This window comes from Spermophilus citellus (genome assembly GCF_964194105.1).
Source record: "Spermophilus citellus genome assembly, chromosome: 7".
Taxonomy (NCBI): Eukaryota; Metazoa; Chordata; class Mammalia; order Rodentia; family Sciuridae; genus Spermophilus; species Spermophilus citellus.
Window position 1 is genome coordinate 108082731 of NC_138188.1, and position 14532 is coordinate 108097262.

The 14532-nt window shown below is 35.5% G+C and overlaps 1 protein-coding gene across 2 annotated transcripts in view; it reads right to left on the reverse strand.

Moving 5' to 3' along the window:
* Positions 1–6279: 6279 nt before the first annotated feature.
* Positions 6280–14532, reverse strand: part of CCDC14 (coiled-coil domain containing 14) — a 59730-nt gene continuing 51477 nt past the window's right edge. Inside the window, exon 13 of one of the 2 annotated variants that reach the window (XM_081301766.1) lies at positions 6280–7415. In XM_081301766.1, coding sequence (XP_081157892.1) covers positions 6911–7415 — 505 coding nt within the window. In that variant the 3' untranslated portion in view covers positions 6280–6910. Of the gene's footprint in view, positions 7842–14532 lie in introns of both variants that reach the window. The other variant, XM_081301765.1, reaches the window with a different exon arrangement.

Below are 14532 nucleotides of genomic sequence, written 5' to 3' on the forward strand. Positions count from 1 at the left end.
AATGGTGGTTCCATTCCAAATTTTCCAAGGAATCTCCATACTGCTTTCCATATTGGTTGCACCAATTTGCAGTCTCACCAACAACGTAAGAGTGTGCCTTTCTCCCCACATCCTCGCCAACACTTATTGTTGTTTGTATTCTTAATAGCTGCCATTCTGACCAGTAATGAAATCTTTAGTTTTGGTTTGCATTTTTCTAATTGCTAGAGATGTTGAATATTTTTTCATATATTTGTTGATCAATTGTATATCATCTTCTAAGAAGTGTCCCCATGGCCCATTTATTGATTGGGTTATTTGTTTTCTTTTTGAGTTCTTTATATATCCTAGAGATCAGTGCTCTATCTGATGTGCTGGGAAAACTGGAAATCCATATGCAACAAGTTGAAATTAAGCCCCTATCTCTCACCATGCACAAAACTCAACTCAAAGTGGATCAAGGACCTAGGAATTAAACCAGAGACCCTGTGCCTCATAGAAGAAAAATAGGCCCAAATCTTCATCATGTCAGCTTAGGCCCCAACTTCATAAGACTCCTATAGTGCAAGAAATAAAATGAAGAATCAATAAATGGGATGGACTCAAACTAAAAAGCTTCTTCTCAGCAAAAGAAACAGTGAGGTGAATAGCCTACGGAATGTGAGCAAATTTTTACTATAAACTTTCATCTTTGAGAAGTGTACTCGGCTCTTTCTGCTCTCTGGAGCCATAGCATTCCATTTCCTCTCAGAGTCACTTCTTGACAACTGCAGCTTTGGGCAGTCCTTCCAGTTATTTGGGGGCTTGGTTTTAGAGCTTTTTCTTGGGATCCCCCTCAAATGGAGTTTGTATACTTCTTGCTTTTTATAAATGAAAGAGGAGAGAGGGCAACTTTACACTGCAGTTGTCACTTTGAAAACCCACATAAACAATCTTTTAAATGTGAGGATGAAATAAAAATATTCAAGTTCTTAGAGAGTTACTAGACAAAGATACCCCCAAATTAACATCAGTCAGAAGAAAAATACAAAGATTATCCAAGCTATGAGTATTATGGAAGAGACAGCAATTCAAAGCTAAAATTCTACTTGACACCAACTAGGCAGGAGTATATATCAGAGTTACGTGCCTACTTCTTTGGGTATTAGGAGACTTCTCTTTGGAAACTTGAGCATTTTGTGCTAGAGGAGTTGTTGAGATCATGTCTTCTCATTTGGCAGGGGCTGGGGCTGTAGGTCCCTCAAAGACATACTTTCTTAATTGCCCTTAAATGCTCAATATGTAGCACACGGGAGAGAATAAATTATAAGTGAATAGTCACATAGAACATTAAGGGTCACTTAGGTCACCTGGCTATTGATCCACTGCTCTTACTCTTCTAATACACCATGTTATTCAGATGAACTTTCCCACAGACTTATCATTACTTTTAAATGTTTTATTAAAATTAATAATAAACCATGAAATTTTCTCAAAATTTTGGCAGTATATGACTACAATATAATTCTCATACCATTTCTGGGTATGTTAGGGTTTAAGAGGAGCTTTATGTGTTTAATTATTCATTATTACCAATATCTGACTAGACACTTAGATTGGTTGGGATGTGGGCAGGGAAGAGTTGGCGACAATGGACTGCATGTATAAGTGACAAAAGATCACTAGCTTTGTAGTGGGGGAAAGGATGAAATGACAGAATGTAGCTTGTAGCTCTAAACAGCAAAGACTTATTTATTTCAAATATGTATTTGAATATATAGTTTCATCTTCTACTATTTCACCTCCCATAAATCCTAAGACAGCAAGTATAATATTAATGACTGGTCTATAAAAGAGAAAGAAGAAAAAAAGATCAATCTTCTCTTCATCCATTAAAGCTATATATTTGAAAATTACTTTTCCTTTATTCCTTTCTTCTTGCCAAATCTTAAACTACTACCCTCCAAGAGGGTCTGTTCTGTTTGTTTTGGAGCAGCTCACTTTGAAAATATTTGGTTCTAGTCTCCTGTCCTACTTTAGGCCTAGAACTCAGAGCCAAGTACAGAACAGTCTGGAAAGAGTAGGATGAAAATATGTTCCTTGGCTATGTGCTCTCTATAGAGCAGCTGATGTTTCTTGTTATACACTTGAACAAATGTGTAAGTCTGCTCCCAATCTCTTCCTGGATGGTCTATGACACTTACACAGGTCTCCTTGGGGTCTCATGGAGAAATGAGCCTTCTTAATCTAGAGGCTAAATAGAAGGTAGTGGTGGGGTCCTGGCAACATCAGAAATCACTTTGAATGGCAGTGTCAATGGGAGAAAGGTACATGTAACTTTATCCATTTTAATAACAAGTTTCAAAAATCCCTTTTGGTGGAATTGGCTAAGTGACAGGTAGGAAAATTGTTTTAACTAGCAGTATGCCACATTCTAAACAGATTTTTGAGAACAGTGTGTGTGTGTGTTTGTGTGTGTGTGTATGTGTATAAAGTAAAAGTAGAACCTTAGCTGTCCAATGCAGTACACACACATACAAAGACCAATTGTCATAACCTATTGTTTATAGCTTACCAAGTATTTTTGTGTTATTTTACTTAGTTCTCATGACAAATCCCAGAGGAAATCCTTTATTAGGCATGGTAGAGAATGGCCTAGAACTAGCTTTTTATAACAGATTGGGGCCCCAAAGGTTCAAATGGTCATGGTATTCAGCTGACATAATGAGATAACATAATGAAGAAGTAGTCTGCAAGTTACAGTATCTTAAGGTGTTAGGTAGTGGCCTTAAGCAAGTGTCTGAGTGTTCTTATTTGCTTCCATTTTACGTTTTATATTTCCATTATTATGGCCTTAGGAGCAGACCTGGCTTCAAGGAGAATAAGTACAGTGAGTTTGGGGTAAAATGTGAGTTAGGGATAGTGTACTACTTATTTGATCAGAATCTAGGCCTTGAGGAAATAGCTCACATTTACTTGGACAGGACCTGGACTCCCTGAGCTGCCCTAACATGATGCCACTCATCAATACGAATAACAATGTGAATATCATCTGGAAACCAAGCATTGTTCTAATATGATCTGTAGGATAATACGACAGCTAAGAGAGCCATTTTTAAACATCTATAACAAGACTATAGAAAATGATACTAACTGTACTCTGTTTGATCAGATGGCAGAGTTCGTTGATCATTGCTGGATATAAATATTATGAGTCATCAACAAACTAATAGAAGAAAAGGATAAGCAGGATGGTAATGGATTTCTCAATGTTGTCTTAAGTCACAGACTATACAGGGCACACAGCTTTCAAATATTCTGCCTACATTTACTCCTCCCTTAAATTGGTGAGGAAGGCTGGTGGGATGGAATTCTCTGCACTTAGTGACATGGTTAAATTTTTTTTTTGTTCTATCCCCCCCCCCCTTAAACATTTAAAAATCTGTGGCTTCTCTACAGCACCAATGTGTAAATGTTTGTTAAACAAATTTTGCTTCAGAAATAATAAACAATAGAAGTCAGAATAAAAGGAGGCTAATGATAAAGCAATAAACAAACTGCTGCAGGAAATTAACACCAAGAAAAAAAATCAAGTGATGCCTAGAGGACCCTTTGTCAGGGATTTGGTTAAGTTGGACAGTAGTTATTAAGTACCTACTGTCTGATATTTACCAAGCATCATGAGGTAACATGAATAAACCCTGGTCTTTGCCCTCATGAAGCATGTAGAGTAAGAAAGCCTGATACGTACTAGAGTACCTAGAGTTGGAGGAACAATTAAGAATTATCAGAAGTCAGGCACATAGTGTGTGCCTATAATCCCAGCAGTTTGGGAGGCTGAGGCAGGAAGATTGTTAGTTCAAAGCGAGCCTCAGCAAATTAGCAAGGCCCTAAGCAACTCAGAGAAGTCTAAATTTAAAGTACAAAAAGGGCTGGGGATGTGGCTCAGTGGCTAAGTTCCCCAGGTTCAATCTCTGGTACAAAAAAAAAAAAAAAAAAGTCAGGAAAAGCCTGGACAAAAGAATAGTACAGACAAAAAGAATACAGGTGATGTACTTGAAGTCTTACCAGTAGTTGATGTCATAGAGTAATTCCTTCTTTGGCTATGAAAATGAGATACATGGTTTCTAAAGTCCTTTTGAAACTCAACTTCAGAAATCTCTACTTTACCATCTCTGGTAATTCTCTGCCAGGTCCATCTCAGGCCAACCGGTTTAAATAAAATTGTGTGCTTTACCAGTGGCGTATTAAAAACATTGAAAAAGACATGGGCTTTGCTGCAGTGTTTTTAAGGTGTGCTATATGGCCTTAGAACCCACTTGCTTAAGCAATTCTGACTAGAAATAGATTTGAAAAATCATTGAGGTGTTAGCTCACAAATAGAACCTAGCTTTACCTAATAGGACACTTAAATTCTGAACTACTAAACATAATTTTTGTAAAGAGGCCCTTATACTAGTAATTAAAACTTAAGCCAATTCTGTCACTCTTTGCACCCTTGATCTACTTTAGTTTTCTTCACAGCATTTATCACTTTACACTCCTTTGTATCCCACTGCGATGGAACACCTTTGAGGACAGAGAATGCCTGTCCTGTTCAGTGTGTATTTCCAGAGCCTATCATGATAGTAACTGGCACATTCCTGCTCCTTTTCTTCCCCAAGTCAGGACCACAGAAACTGGAATTTCCTCCCCAAGGCATGTCATAAAATATACTGTAATCTTCTCCCACAACTGTCTTGGAGATGGCCATTAAAAAAATTCTCTCACCTACCTTGTCGGTTAGTAAGCAGATCATAAGACTCCCATTTCAGTCCTGCCTCATACCCAGGAGGAAGAAATACTATAGACAGGCCAAGAAGAATCTGAACAGACGGGCTTTGCTGGATTTCCCCACTCAGTCTATTAACATTATACCATATCCTTTTTTTGTCCAACCACAGTTCTACACCCTTCAATCATACACAAAGAGGTTTCAGTAAAGCCTTAGAAGGATAAGATTGAGAGCTTCTGAACAGCTGAACACATGGAGGCTTATAGGAAGGTAAGCAAGAACTCCTACCTGTGCTTGAGGATGGTACACTCCAACTCCATGGGGACAGAAGCTCCTGCAGTCAAGGCCCATCCAGATATTGCCCTAGGTATACCTTCAGCTAGCTGTTTACTTCTATCCTTTAAAATATCATTTATAATGAGTATATGTATTTTTCTGAGCTCTATGAGTTATTTTTTGAAAAATGATCAAGTCTAAGGAAGGGGTTCCAGGAATTCCAATTCATAGCTAGTTGGTCAGAACTTCTAGAGGCATGGACTTGTGACTGGCATCTAAAGTGAAGGGCAGTCTGGTGGAACTGAGTTCTCAGTCTATCAGTCTTTTGCTTTTATCTTCACACAGTGTCAGAACTGAACTGGATTAGAGCTATAATTCCGCACACATTTTAGAATCACAGAAGTGATCTATGTTGTGAACAAATAACAAGAGAAACACTTTATTTTCCCGCTATATCCTCAGAATTAACATAAAACACTCTTAAAATCTGCTTCTGCATATGAGTAACTATTGAAACTTGGGAGTAGAAAGATGACACAACTTTCTTCCTTGTATCATTATTTTGTGTTTCTGAATTTACATATTGAAGAATTATGGCCTATTACTACCAAATAAGAAATTAATAAATTAATTTATGAAAGCTGGAAGATAGAACACTTAAAATGCTAATGAACAATTCTGTGAATATAGTTTAGAATTCATTTACTATTTTTAGACTCCAAAAATCTCTCTCTGTAAAAGAAAAAAATCTCTTATCTGGACATATCAGAGTCTAGTGGGGTCCTTCAGAGGCTGTAACACTAACATCTAAAATGCTACCATGAAGAGACCCTGGGACCAATAAACACTCTTTCATTCTAAAGGCTGTCCAAGTGCTAAACATAATTGTACTAAGCAGATGACTTGTACTGAGTGTTTGTGACAACTTAAGACTCAGCTTTCTAAGGGTAAAGGTGTGCTGCTTACATGGAGGAAGCTGACACTGGACAGTTAAGAAGTTCTAGTACAGAAAAGTAGAGAAACCAGGTTAGTTCATATTTATAGAACAGTGAATGTTATCAGTTAAATCCTGGGAAAAAACTGGCCCAGAAAGGCAGAATGACAACCAAGATTTACAAATTTCATTATGTTTAAAGAGAGTAAGGATAAAAAACCCAAATATTTCTTTTTTGTTTAAAAAAAATTTTTTTTTCAAAAGTAAAACTTAGCTGTCAGCTTTGTCAATCTGACTTTATTTTTCAAAGGCCTTAAAACATGCATTCAGGAAAAAAAATTCCAAGAATTTTTAGAGACCATGTTAATTGAGAATATTATCAATGTTTTTTTTTTAAAATAACTTTATATTGTCATATATATATATATATATATATATATATATATTTTTAACAAAGTGGCATTAACTGGCAATATTTCTTGTAAAAGAAATGTTTATATATCTCACCAAGAGCACTGGCCTGTAGTACAGAACATTCCATACAAAAACACAATGTCATTAAGAAACACAGAGCTATCCTAAAAAAGAAAAGAAATTCTAGTTTAAATATAATAATTGCCCCCAGAGACTTTCTTCCCATTATGCTTTAAGGAACAACCAAAAAAATCCTTTAACTTGAACCTTTAACCCCAGAGTTAAATACTAGTAAAAGAACTCTAATTGATAAGTACTAAATTAAAATACTTTCCTAGTTATTGTCTTGGCAATTTTTAATTTCTTAAGGTGACTTTTTATAAATTCCCAAGTGTCAAAATATTCCAACAGTAAGTTTTTATACATAAAATTTATTATTTTATACATAATTAACAATATAAAGTTATTTTTCTACAGAAATTTAAAATATACCTTCGATATAGCCAAGTTCTAATCTTAAAAAGAGAAAGTACTCAATCAATTTGCTTTTGAATTCATTTCTCTAGAAGACCAGTCCGTAAGGACTTCTGGAGCCTAGCTATGTTGGCATCCAACGCTGCTAGGCCATTTCTGAAGTCTTGTTCATCACGAGACGTAAACGTTGAAAAAGAAGAGATACTCCAGTCTGACATCAAGTCAGAATTTAAAAAGCTGCCATCACAGACAACATTGCTTTTCACTTGAACATTGGTGCTGTGACAAGCTGACAGGCCAGGACATGCAGCTTGTTCCTCTGGATCCTCAGCAGCAACAGGGATCTTACCAATTGCCTCCTTTATTTTCTTGAGGAGCTGTCTGTCTTCCGTGTCAGTTGTTCTGGAAAGTTTTTCAGGTGCATCTTCTGTTTCATTTTTTGAAGAACAAACTACAGGTACACACAGTTTATTTTCTGTTTCAGAGATAAGTGCACTATCGCTGACTAGTTGTCTTGTAGCAACACTTATCTGTGGCTGGGGGGATACTCTCTTAGAAAGTGGTAGGTTCTTCTTAGAAGGGCTTCTAGCAAAAGGAATATAAATTGTGTTATCTAAATTACATTCATCGTCTATTAAAGTCATGGTTTCACACTCAGCATCAGAATCCTGTTTTGAAAGGGTAGAAAGAATCTCAGGTGCTAATACTCTCTCCATGCCCCCAATATCACTATGTGGAGGGACTTTGGAGGGCAAAACATTTTCATAGGGTTTTTTTTCTATGGTTTTTTCATTTTTAATTGTAGAAAGTGGCTCCAAATGTGTAAAAATGTGATTTGTTTCTAACTTATTTAGGTAGCTCATAATGGAAGTGTGGGGAGGGACTGGGTCCTGTTGAAGCTGTTTATCATAAATGTTCAGAATTGATTTGGTAAGGTTATTTCCAGGCTTGCAGCAAGCAGTGTCCATACTAAGATCTGAGAGCAGCTTTGCCATACTGTTCTGTAAAGTTCTGTCAAGAAGAATTTAGTAAAGTAATTATTTTTTTCTACCTGTTTCATTCATATATACATACCTTCATCTTTAAAAAGAAGGACTTGAGGCAAGGGTCTGGTTCTTACTATGAAAACTAAAAGACAAAAATTACAGAATATGCTCTGGCAAGAGTATATTAAAATAACAAAGGATGAAAGATCTTGGTTTGCATCAAATCTAATTATATCTAAAAATAAAGGCTCAGAATTTTTTTCTCTCTTAAGATATAGAAATGCCTTATTCCTGAGCAACACTGCAAATAAATCTTTGAGTATAAAACCATCATAATATAAGTAGGCTAAGATATAAAGCAAAATGGAAAATAAAATACTCATTTGCTATGTATTCTGTTAAAAATTATTTTCCTTGCTGGGCATGGTGGTTCACATCTACAATCTCAGCTGCTCAGGAAGCTAAAGTAGGACCACCTGAAATTCAAGGGAGAGGGCTGGAGATGTATTTCAGTTGGAAAGCACCCCCGGGTTAAGGGGAAAAAAAAGAAAATCTTCCATTCAAGAGATACACTCAGGGTAATATTAGAACAATACTGGAATAAACAGATGGATAGAGATAATTATGTCATAATTAGGGATAAGCAACAGCTAGTTATTGGAAAAGAGTGATATAAGAAAAACCACCCAGGCTTAGAAGCTAAAAAGAAATGGAGCCAAATCCTATTGCTATCATTAGCTGTGATCTTGGGCAAGTCATGTAGCCTTTCTGAATTTCAATTTCCTCAACTGTAAAATGTAGATACTTACTTTAGAATTACAAATAAGATTAAATAATAAAATATGAGTAAAGTGCTTAGCACAGTTTCAGTCTAAATGTGTGTTCATCTCATTTGATGGCAGCTTTTATTAGTAGTCCTATTAAAACCATTTTAAAGCCTTTCATCTATATGAATTGAATCATACAATCTTAAATATCAATGAGAAGCCAGGCACAGTGATGCACGCCTATAATCCCAGTGGCTCGGGAGGCTGAGACAGGAGGACCATGAGTATAAAGCCAGCCTCAGCAATAGCAAGGTGCTAAGCAACTCAGTGAGACCCTGTCTCTAAATAAAATACAAAATAGGGCTGGGGATGTAGCTTAGTGGTTGAGTGTCCCAGGTTCAATCCCTGGTACCCATTCTCCAAAAAAAAAAAAAAAAAAAAAAAAAAATCAATGAGATAAAGATAAACAGAGAAAAGATAGATACAAAGGATATCCACAGGTAATGAACAAAAACAAAAAATATAACTAGTCAATAAACATGTCTTAAAAGTTCTACTTTTGTTTTTTCCACAAATTGCTAGGCAAGCACTACATCCTTGGCCTCAAACTTAAAAGTTTTAATGAGATAAACTCAAAATTTTAAATGTGATTTATTTTTTTCCCCTTTCTTTGTTTATTGAACATAGTAAAACAAGAATAGTCCTAGGGAATGAACCCAGGGCCTCCTGCATGCAAGCACTCTACCACTAACGTCCGTTCACAGTACTTTTTACATTTTGTTTTGAGCAGGGTCTCACCAAGTTGTCAATGCTGGCCTCAAACTTGAGATCCTCCTGCCTCAGTGTCCACAGTAGCAGGGATTACAGGTGTGCACCACCAACCCCAGAATATACTATATCCTGTGACCCACAAACTTGAACTTCCAGGAATTCATCCTAGTGCTGCTATATACAAAGACATTGTACTCAAGGACAGTTATAAAGATACTAATAATAGAAAATTGATGGATATAAACTTTAAAAAGATATTTACAATAGAAAAAATATGTATATTTGTCTATGTCTGACTTACGTAAATTATGGATAACAGCATAAAAGCTATTTTTTTTTTTTAGTTGTAGTTGGACATAATACCTTTACTTATTTTTATATGGTACTGAGGATCGAATCCAGTGCCTCACACGTGCAAGGTGCACACTCTACCTCTGAGCAACAACCCCAGCCCACATAACAGCTATTTTATAGTCATGTTGTAAAGAATATTTATTGATGGGAAAATGTACATTATATAAAGATAAGTTTAATAGAGGAGGCCATAAATAAAGTGGATTTAATACCATCTTTATAAAAATAAGTAGTTAACACATGTAGACATAAAATATTAAAAGGAAATCTCTATACCATTCTATATCTCTAGATATAGAATGAATGATTTTTTTTTCCCCTATAAAAGGGAAAGTTTCAAGGGTTGGAGGAACTATTTCACCCTGACCATGTTACCCCTCCTTCAAGCTGGTACACTGTCACACAGAGAGGAATGCCCTGGGTCCATGGTTTCTACAGTGGTAAACAAGCTGGAAGTAGATATTCAGCTTCCCCATCCAGCATCAGTGTTCTGCTTCAGGCTTCCCCAGGCCAGAAGATAAATTCAAGTCTCAGCATACCTGCGACAAGAGCATCTGATGCCATCCAACCAGAGCTAATAGTGATGAACCTTCCCAGCATGACAGTTCTGCATACAATTTTCCTAGGCCAAAAGGAAAGTGTATCCACCCAGTATGCCCATATCCATGGGAGGCCATCTAGCCCTATCCAACCCCAGTGCCTGACTTATAATCCCACACAGCCTTGGTGCTCTGATAAAAGCTTTTCCAGGCCAGGAGGCAAATGTGAATCCACACATACTGTGAAGAACAGCTAAGTAGTAGAGGAGTGACCATAACCAAACTCAGAGTTCTGCATAAGGAAATGATGGCTGAAATTTTCCCCTATCTGCGGAAAGATATCAAAATCCAAGTATAGGAAACTCAGAGGTTTCCAAACCAATTCAACCCAGAGATTTGGTCAAAATCAAAGACAAAGAATTCTGAAAGAAGCAAGAGCTAACAAACATATTATCATACAAGGGAGTGCTGATAAAGCTATTAGTGAATTTCTCAGCAAAATCCCTATGGACCAGGAGAGAAAAAATGGAGTAGCATACTCAAAGAACTGAAAAAAAAAAATGCTAACCAAGAATACTTTACCTAGCAAAGGTGTTATTCAGATATGAGAATAAAAAACTTCCCAAACAAACAAAAGCTAAAGGAGTTTATCACTAGACCAGTCTTACAGGAATAACTACTAAAGGCAGTTTTTAAAGCTGAAATAAAAGGCCACTGAAAATACAAAACTCAATGATTAAAACATAACCAGATTCAGAATACTCTAGAGTAATGAAATGGTAGTGTGTAAAGCAATTTTATCTCTAATATAAAGGTTAAAAAGACAAAAGTATGCAAAACAGCTAAAGCTACAACAAGTGATTATATTGTGTATTACAAAAATATTATATATTACAAAAAGATGTAAACATTGACATCAAAATCATAAGGGACAGGGGAGTAAAACTGTAGTTTCTGTTTGTATGAAGCTAAGGTACTACCAGTTTAAAACAGCCTTTTATAACTATAAGATATTTTATGTAAGCCTCATGTTTTATGTAACCACAAAACAAACCTCTAGTTTTAGAGTAGTTATACAAAACATAAAAAAAGAAAGGATTCAAAACATACCAATTCAGAAAATCATCAAATGCCAAGGAAAACAGGAAGAGAGAAAAGAAAGAATCTAAAAACTACCAGAAAAGAAATTACAGGGGCTGGGGATGTGGCTCAAGTGGTAGCGCGCTCGCCTGGCATGCGTGCGGCCCGGGTTCGATCCTCAGCACCACATAAAAACAAAGATGTTGTGCCCGCCGAAAACTAAAAAAAAATAAAGATTAAAAAATTCTCTCTCTCTCTCTCTCTCTCTCTCTCTCTCTCTCTCTCTCTGTCTCTCACTCTCTCTTTAAAAAAAAAAAAAAAGAAATTAAAGAATGGCTGTTATATGTCCATACTTATCAATTACATTTTTTAATCAAAAGGCATAGGTTGAATGGATAAAACAAATGAAAAATACTACAAGAGACTCATTTGCCAGTAAGGACAACACAAAGACTAAAAATAAAGAATGGTAAAAAATATTTTACACAAATGGGAAAATGGAAAACAAAATAGAGCAGAGGCAGCTATAATCATATCAGACAAAATAGAATTAAGTAAAAAAAGAGATGAGGAAGGTCACTACAGAACAATGAATCAACTCATCAAAAGGACATAACAATTGTAAATATATAAACACCCAATATAAAACCACCTAAATATATAAAGCAGTTATTAATTTGAAGAGACAGACTGCAATGCAATAATACTAGAGGATGTTAATACCCCTCTTTCAACAAGGGACAATTATCTAGATGGAAAATTAATATGAAAATATTAAGAGTTGAATTACACTATAGACCAAACCAAAATGAGCTATGCAAAACATTCTAACAAACAGCAGAGAATACATATTCTTCTCTAGCAAAATGAAACATTCTCCATCTTAGATCATATGGTAGGATACAAAAAAGCTCTCAACAAATTTAAAAGAAATAAAATCTTTAAGAAATAAAATCTTGGGCTGGGGATGTGGCTCAAGCGGTAGCGTGCTCGTCTGGCATGCGTGCGGCCCGGGTTCGATCCTCAGCACCACATACCAACAAAGATGTTGTGTCCTCCGAGAACTAAAAAATAAATATTAAAAATTCTCTCTCTCACTCACTCTCCTCTCTCACTCTCTCTTTTAAAAAAAAAGAAATAAAATCTTATCAAGTACCTTTTCTGATTGCAAATAAAACTAGAAATCAATAATAGGAGAAATTTTAGAAAATTCAGAAATGTGGAAATTAAGCAAAATGTTCCTGAACAACCAGTGGGTCAAAAAATAATCAAAAGGGAGATAAAAAAAAATTCTGAGACAAAATGAAAACACTATATGCCAAAACTTACAGTATTCAGCAAAAGCAGTTCATAGAGGAAAAGAAGGTATAAGAAGAAAGAGCTCAAATAATCTACTGTTCAAATGACTAGAAAAAAAGGAACCAACTAAGCCTAAAGATAGCAGATATAAGGACAAAAATCAGAGAAGAAATAATTAAAATAGAGACTAGAAAAATAATAGAAAAAAATCAATGAAACTAAGTTGTTTTTTTATAAAGATAATAGGCAAACTCTTAGTTAGATTTAACCAGGAAGAAAGAAAAAACTCAAAATCTGAAATGAAAGAGAGGACATTACAATTGATACCACAAAAATAAAAATGATCATAACTACTAAGAACAGTTATACCACAAATTGATAGCCTAGAATAAATAAATTCCTAGACACACCTACCAAGAGCAAATCAAGCAAAAAAGAAAATCTGAATAGATCAATAACAAGAGACTGAATCTGTAATAAAAAGGCTCCCATCAAAGAAAGCCTAAGACCAGATGATTTCACAGCTGAATTACACCAAACGTTTAAAGAAGTATTAATCCAAATACCAATCCTTCTCAAATTCTTTCAAAAACTCAAAGTGGAGGAAATTTTTCCAAACTCATTTTAAAAGATTAATATTATCTTGATATCAAAGCCAGACAAGGACACTGCAAGAAAAGAAAATTACATGCCAGTATCCCTGATGAACATGGATGGCAAAATCCTCAACATAATACTAGCAAATCAAATTCAACAATACACAAAAAGAATCATTCACCATTATCAAATAAGACTTATCCCTGGGATATAAGGATAATTCAACATATGCAAATCAATAAATGTGTTATACTACATTAACAAATGAAGAATAAAAACCATGATTATCTCAATTAATAAAGAAAAAGTATGTGACAGAATTCAACATCCTTTCAAGAAAAAAAATCTTCACAGATTAGGTACAGAAGGAAAGTATCTTAACCTAATAAAATTCATATAACCCGTATATGACAAGCCCACAGTTAATATCATACTCAATGGAGAAAAGTTGTAAAGTTTTCTTCTAAAACCAGGATGCCCACTTTCACCACAAAATAGTACTGGAAGCCCTAGCCAGAGCAATTAGGTAAGAGAAAGAAATATATATGCTTCTTGACTTTATGATGGGGTTACATCCTGATAAACCTATCTATCATAAGTTGAAAACACACTTTCATTTGGTATGAGGAATTCAATCCAGGGGTGCTTAACCACTGAGCCACATCCCCAGCTCTTGTTATTTTTTATTCAACGATACAGTCTCTCACTAAGTTGCTTAGGGCCTCTCTAAGTTGCTGAGGCTGGCTTTGAACTTGCAATTCTCCAGCTTCAGCCTCCCAAGCCACTGGGATTACAGGCATGCACCATTATATGTGGCTGAAAATGCATTTAATACCCTGGTAAACTCATGAAAAGTAAAAAATCATGAGTTGAACCACTATAAAATAAGGACTCTGTAAAAGATATCCTAATACAAAGGAAGTGCTGACAATATGGACTTACATATAAAGACTTCACCAAAAAAACTGTTAAAATGATAGAAAAAAAATCCAGGAAAATTGCAGAACACAAAAACAATTTACAAATATCAATATTGACAGCATTTCCCCCCCTTTTTTGGTATCTGGGATTGGACCCAGGGGCACTTTACCTCTGAGCTATATCCTTAATCCTTTTTATTTTTTACTTTAAGATAGTGTCCTGCTAATTTGTTGACAGTTTCCCTAAGTTTCTGAAGCTGACCTCAAGATTGGAATCCTTCTGCCTTAGCCTCTCAAATTGCCAGGATTGCAGGTATAAACCATTGCACCCAACTTCTTCTTCTTTTTTTTTTTTTTTTTTAGAGAGAGGGAGAGAATTTTTTCAATAT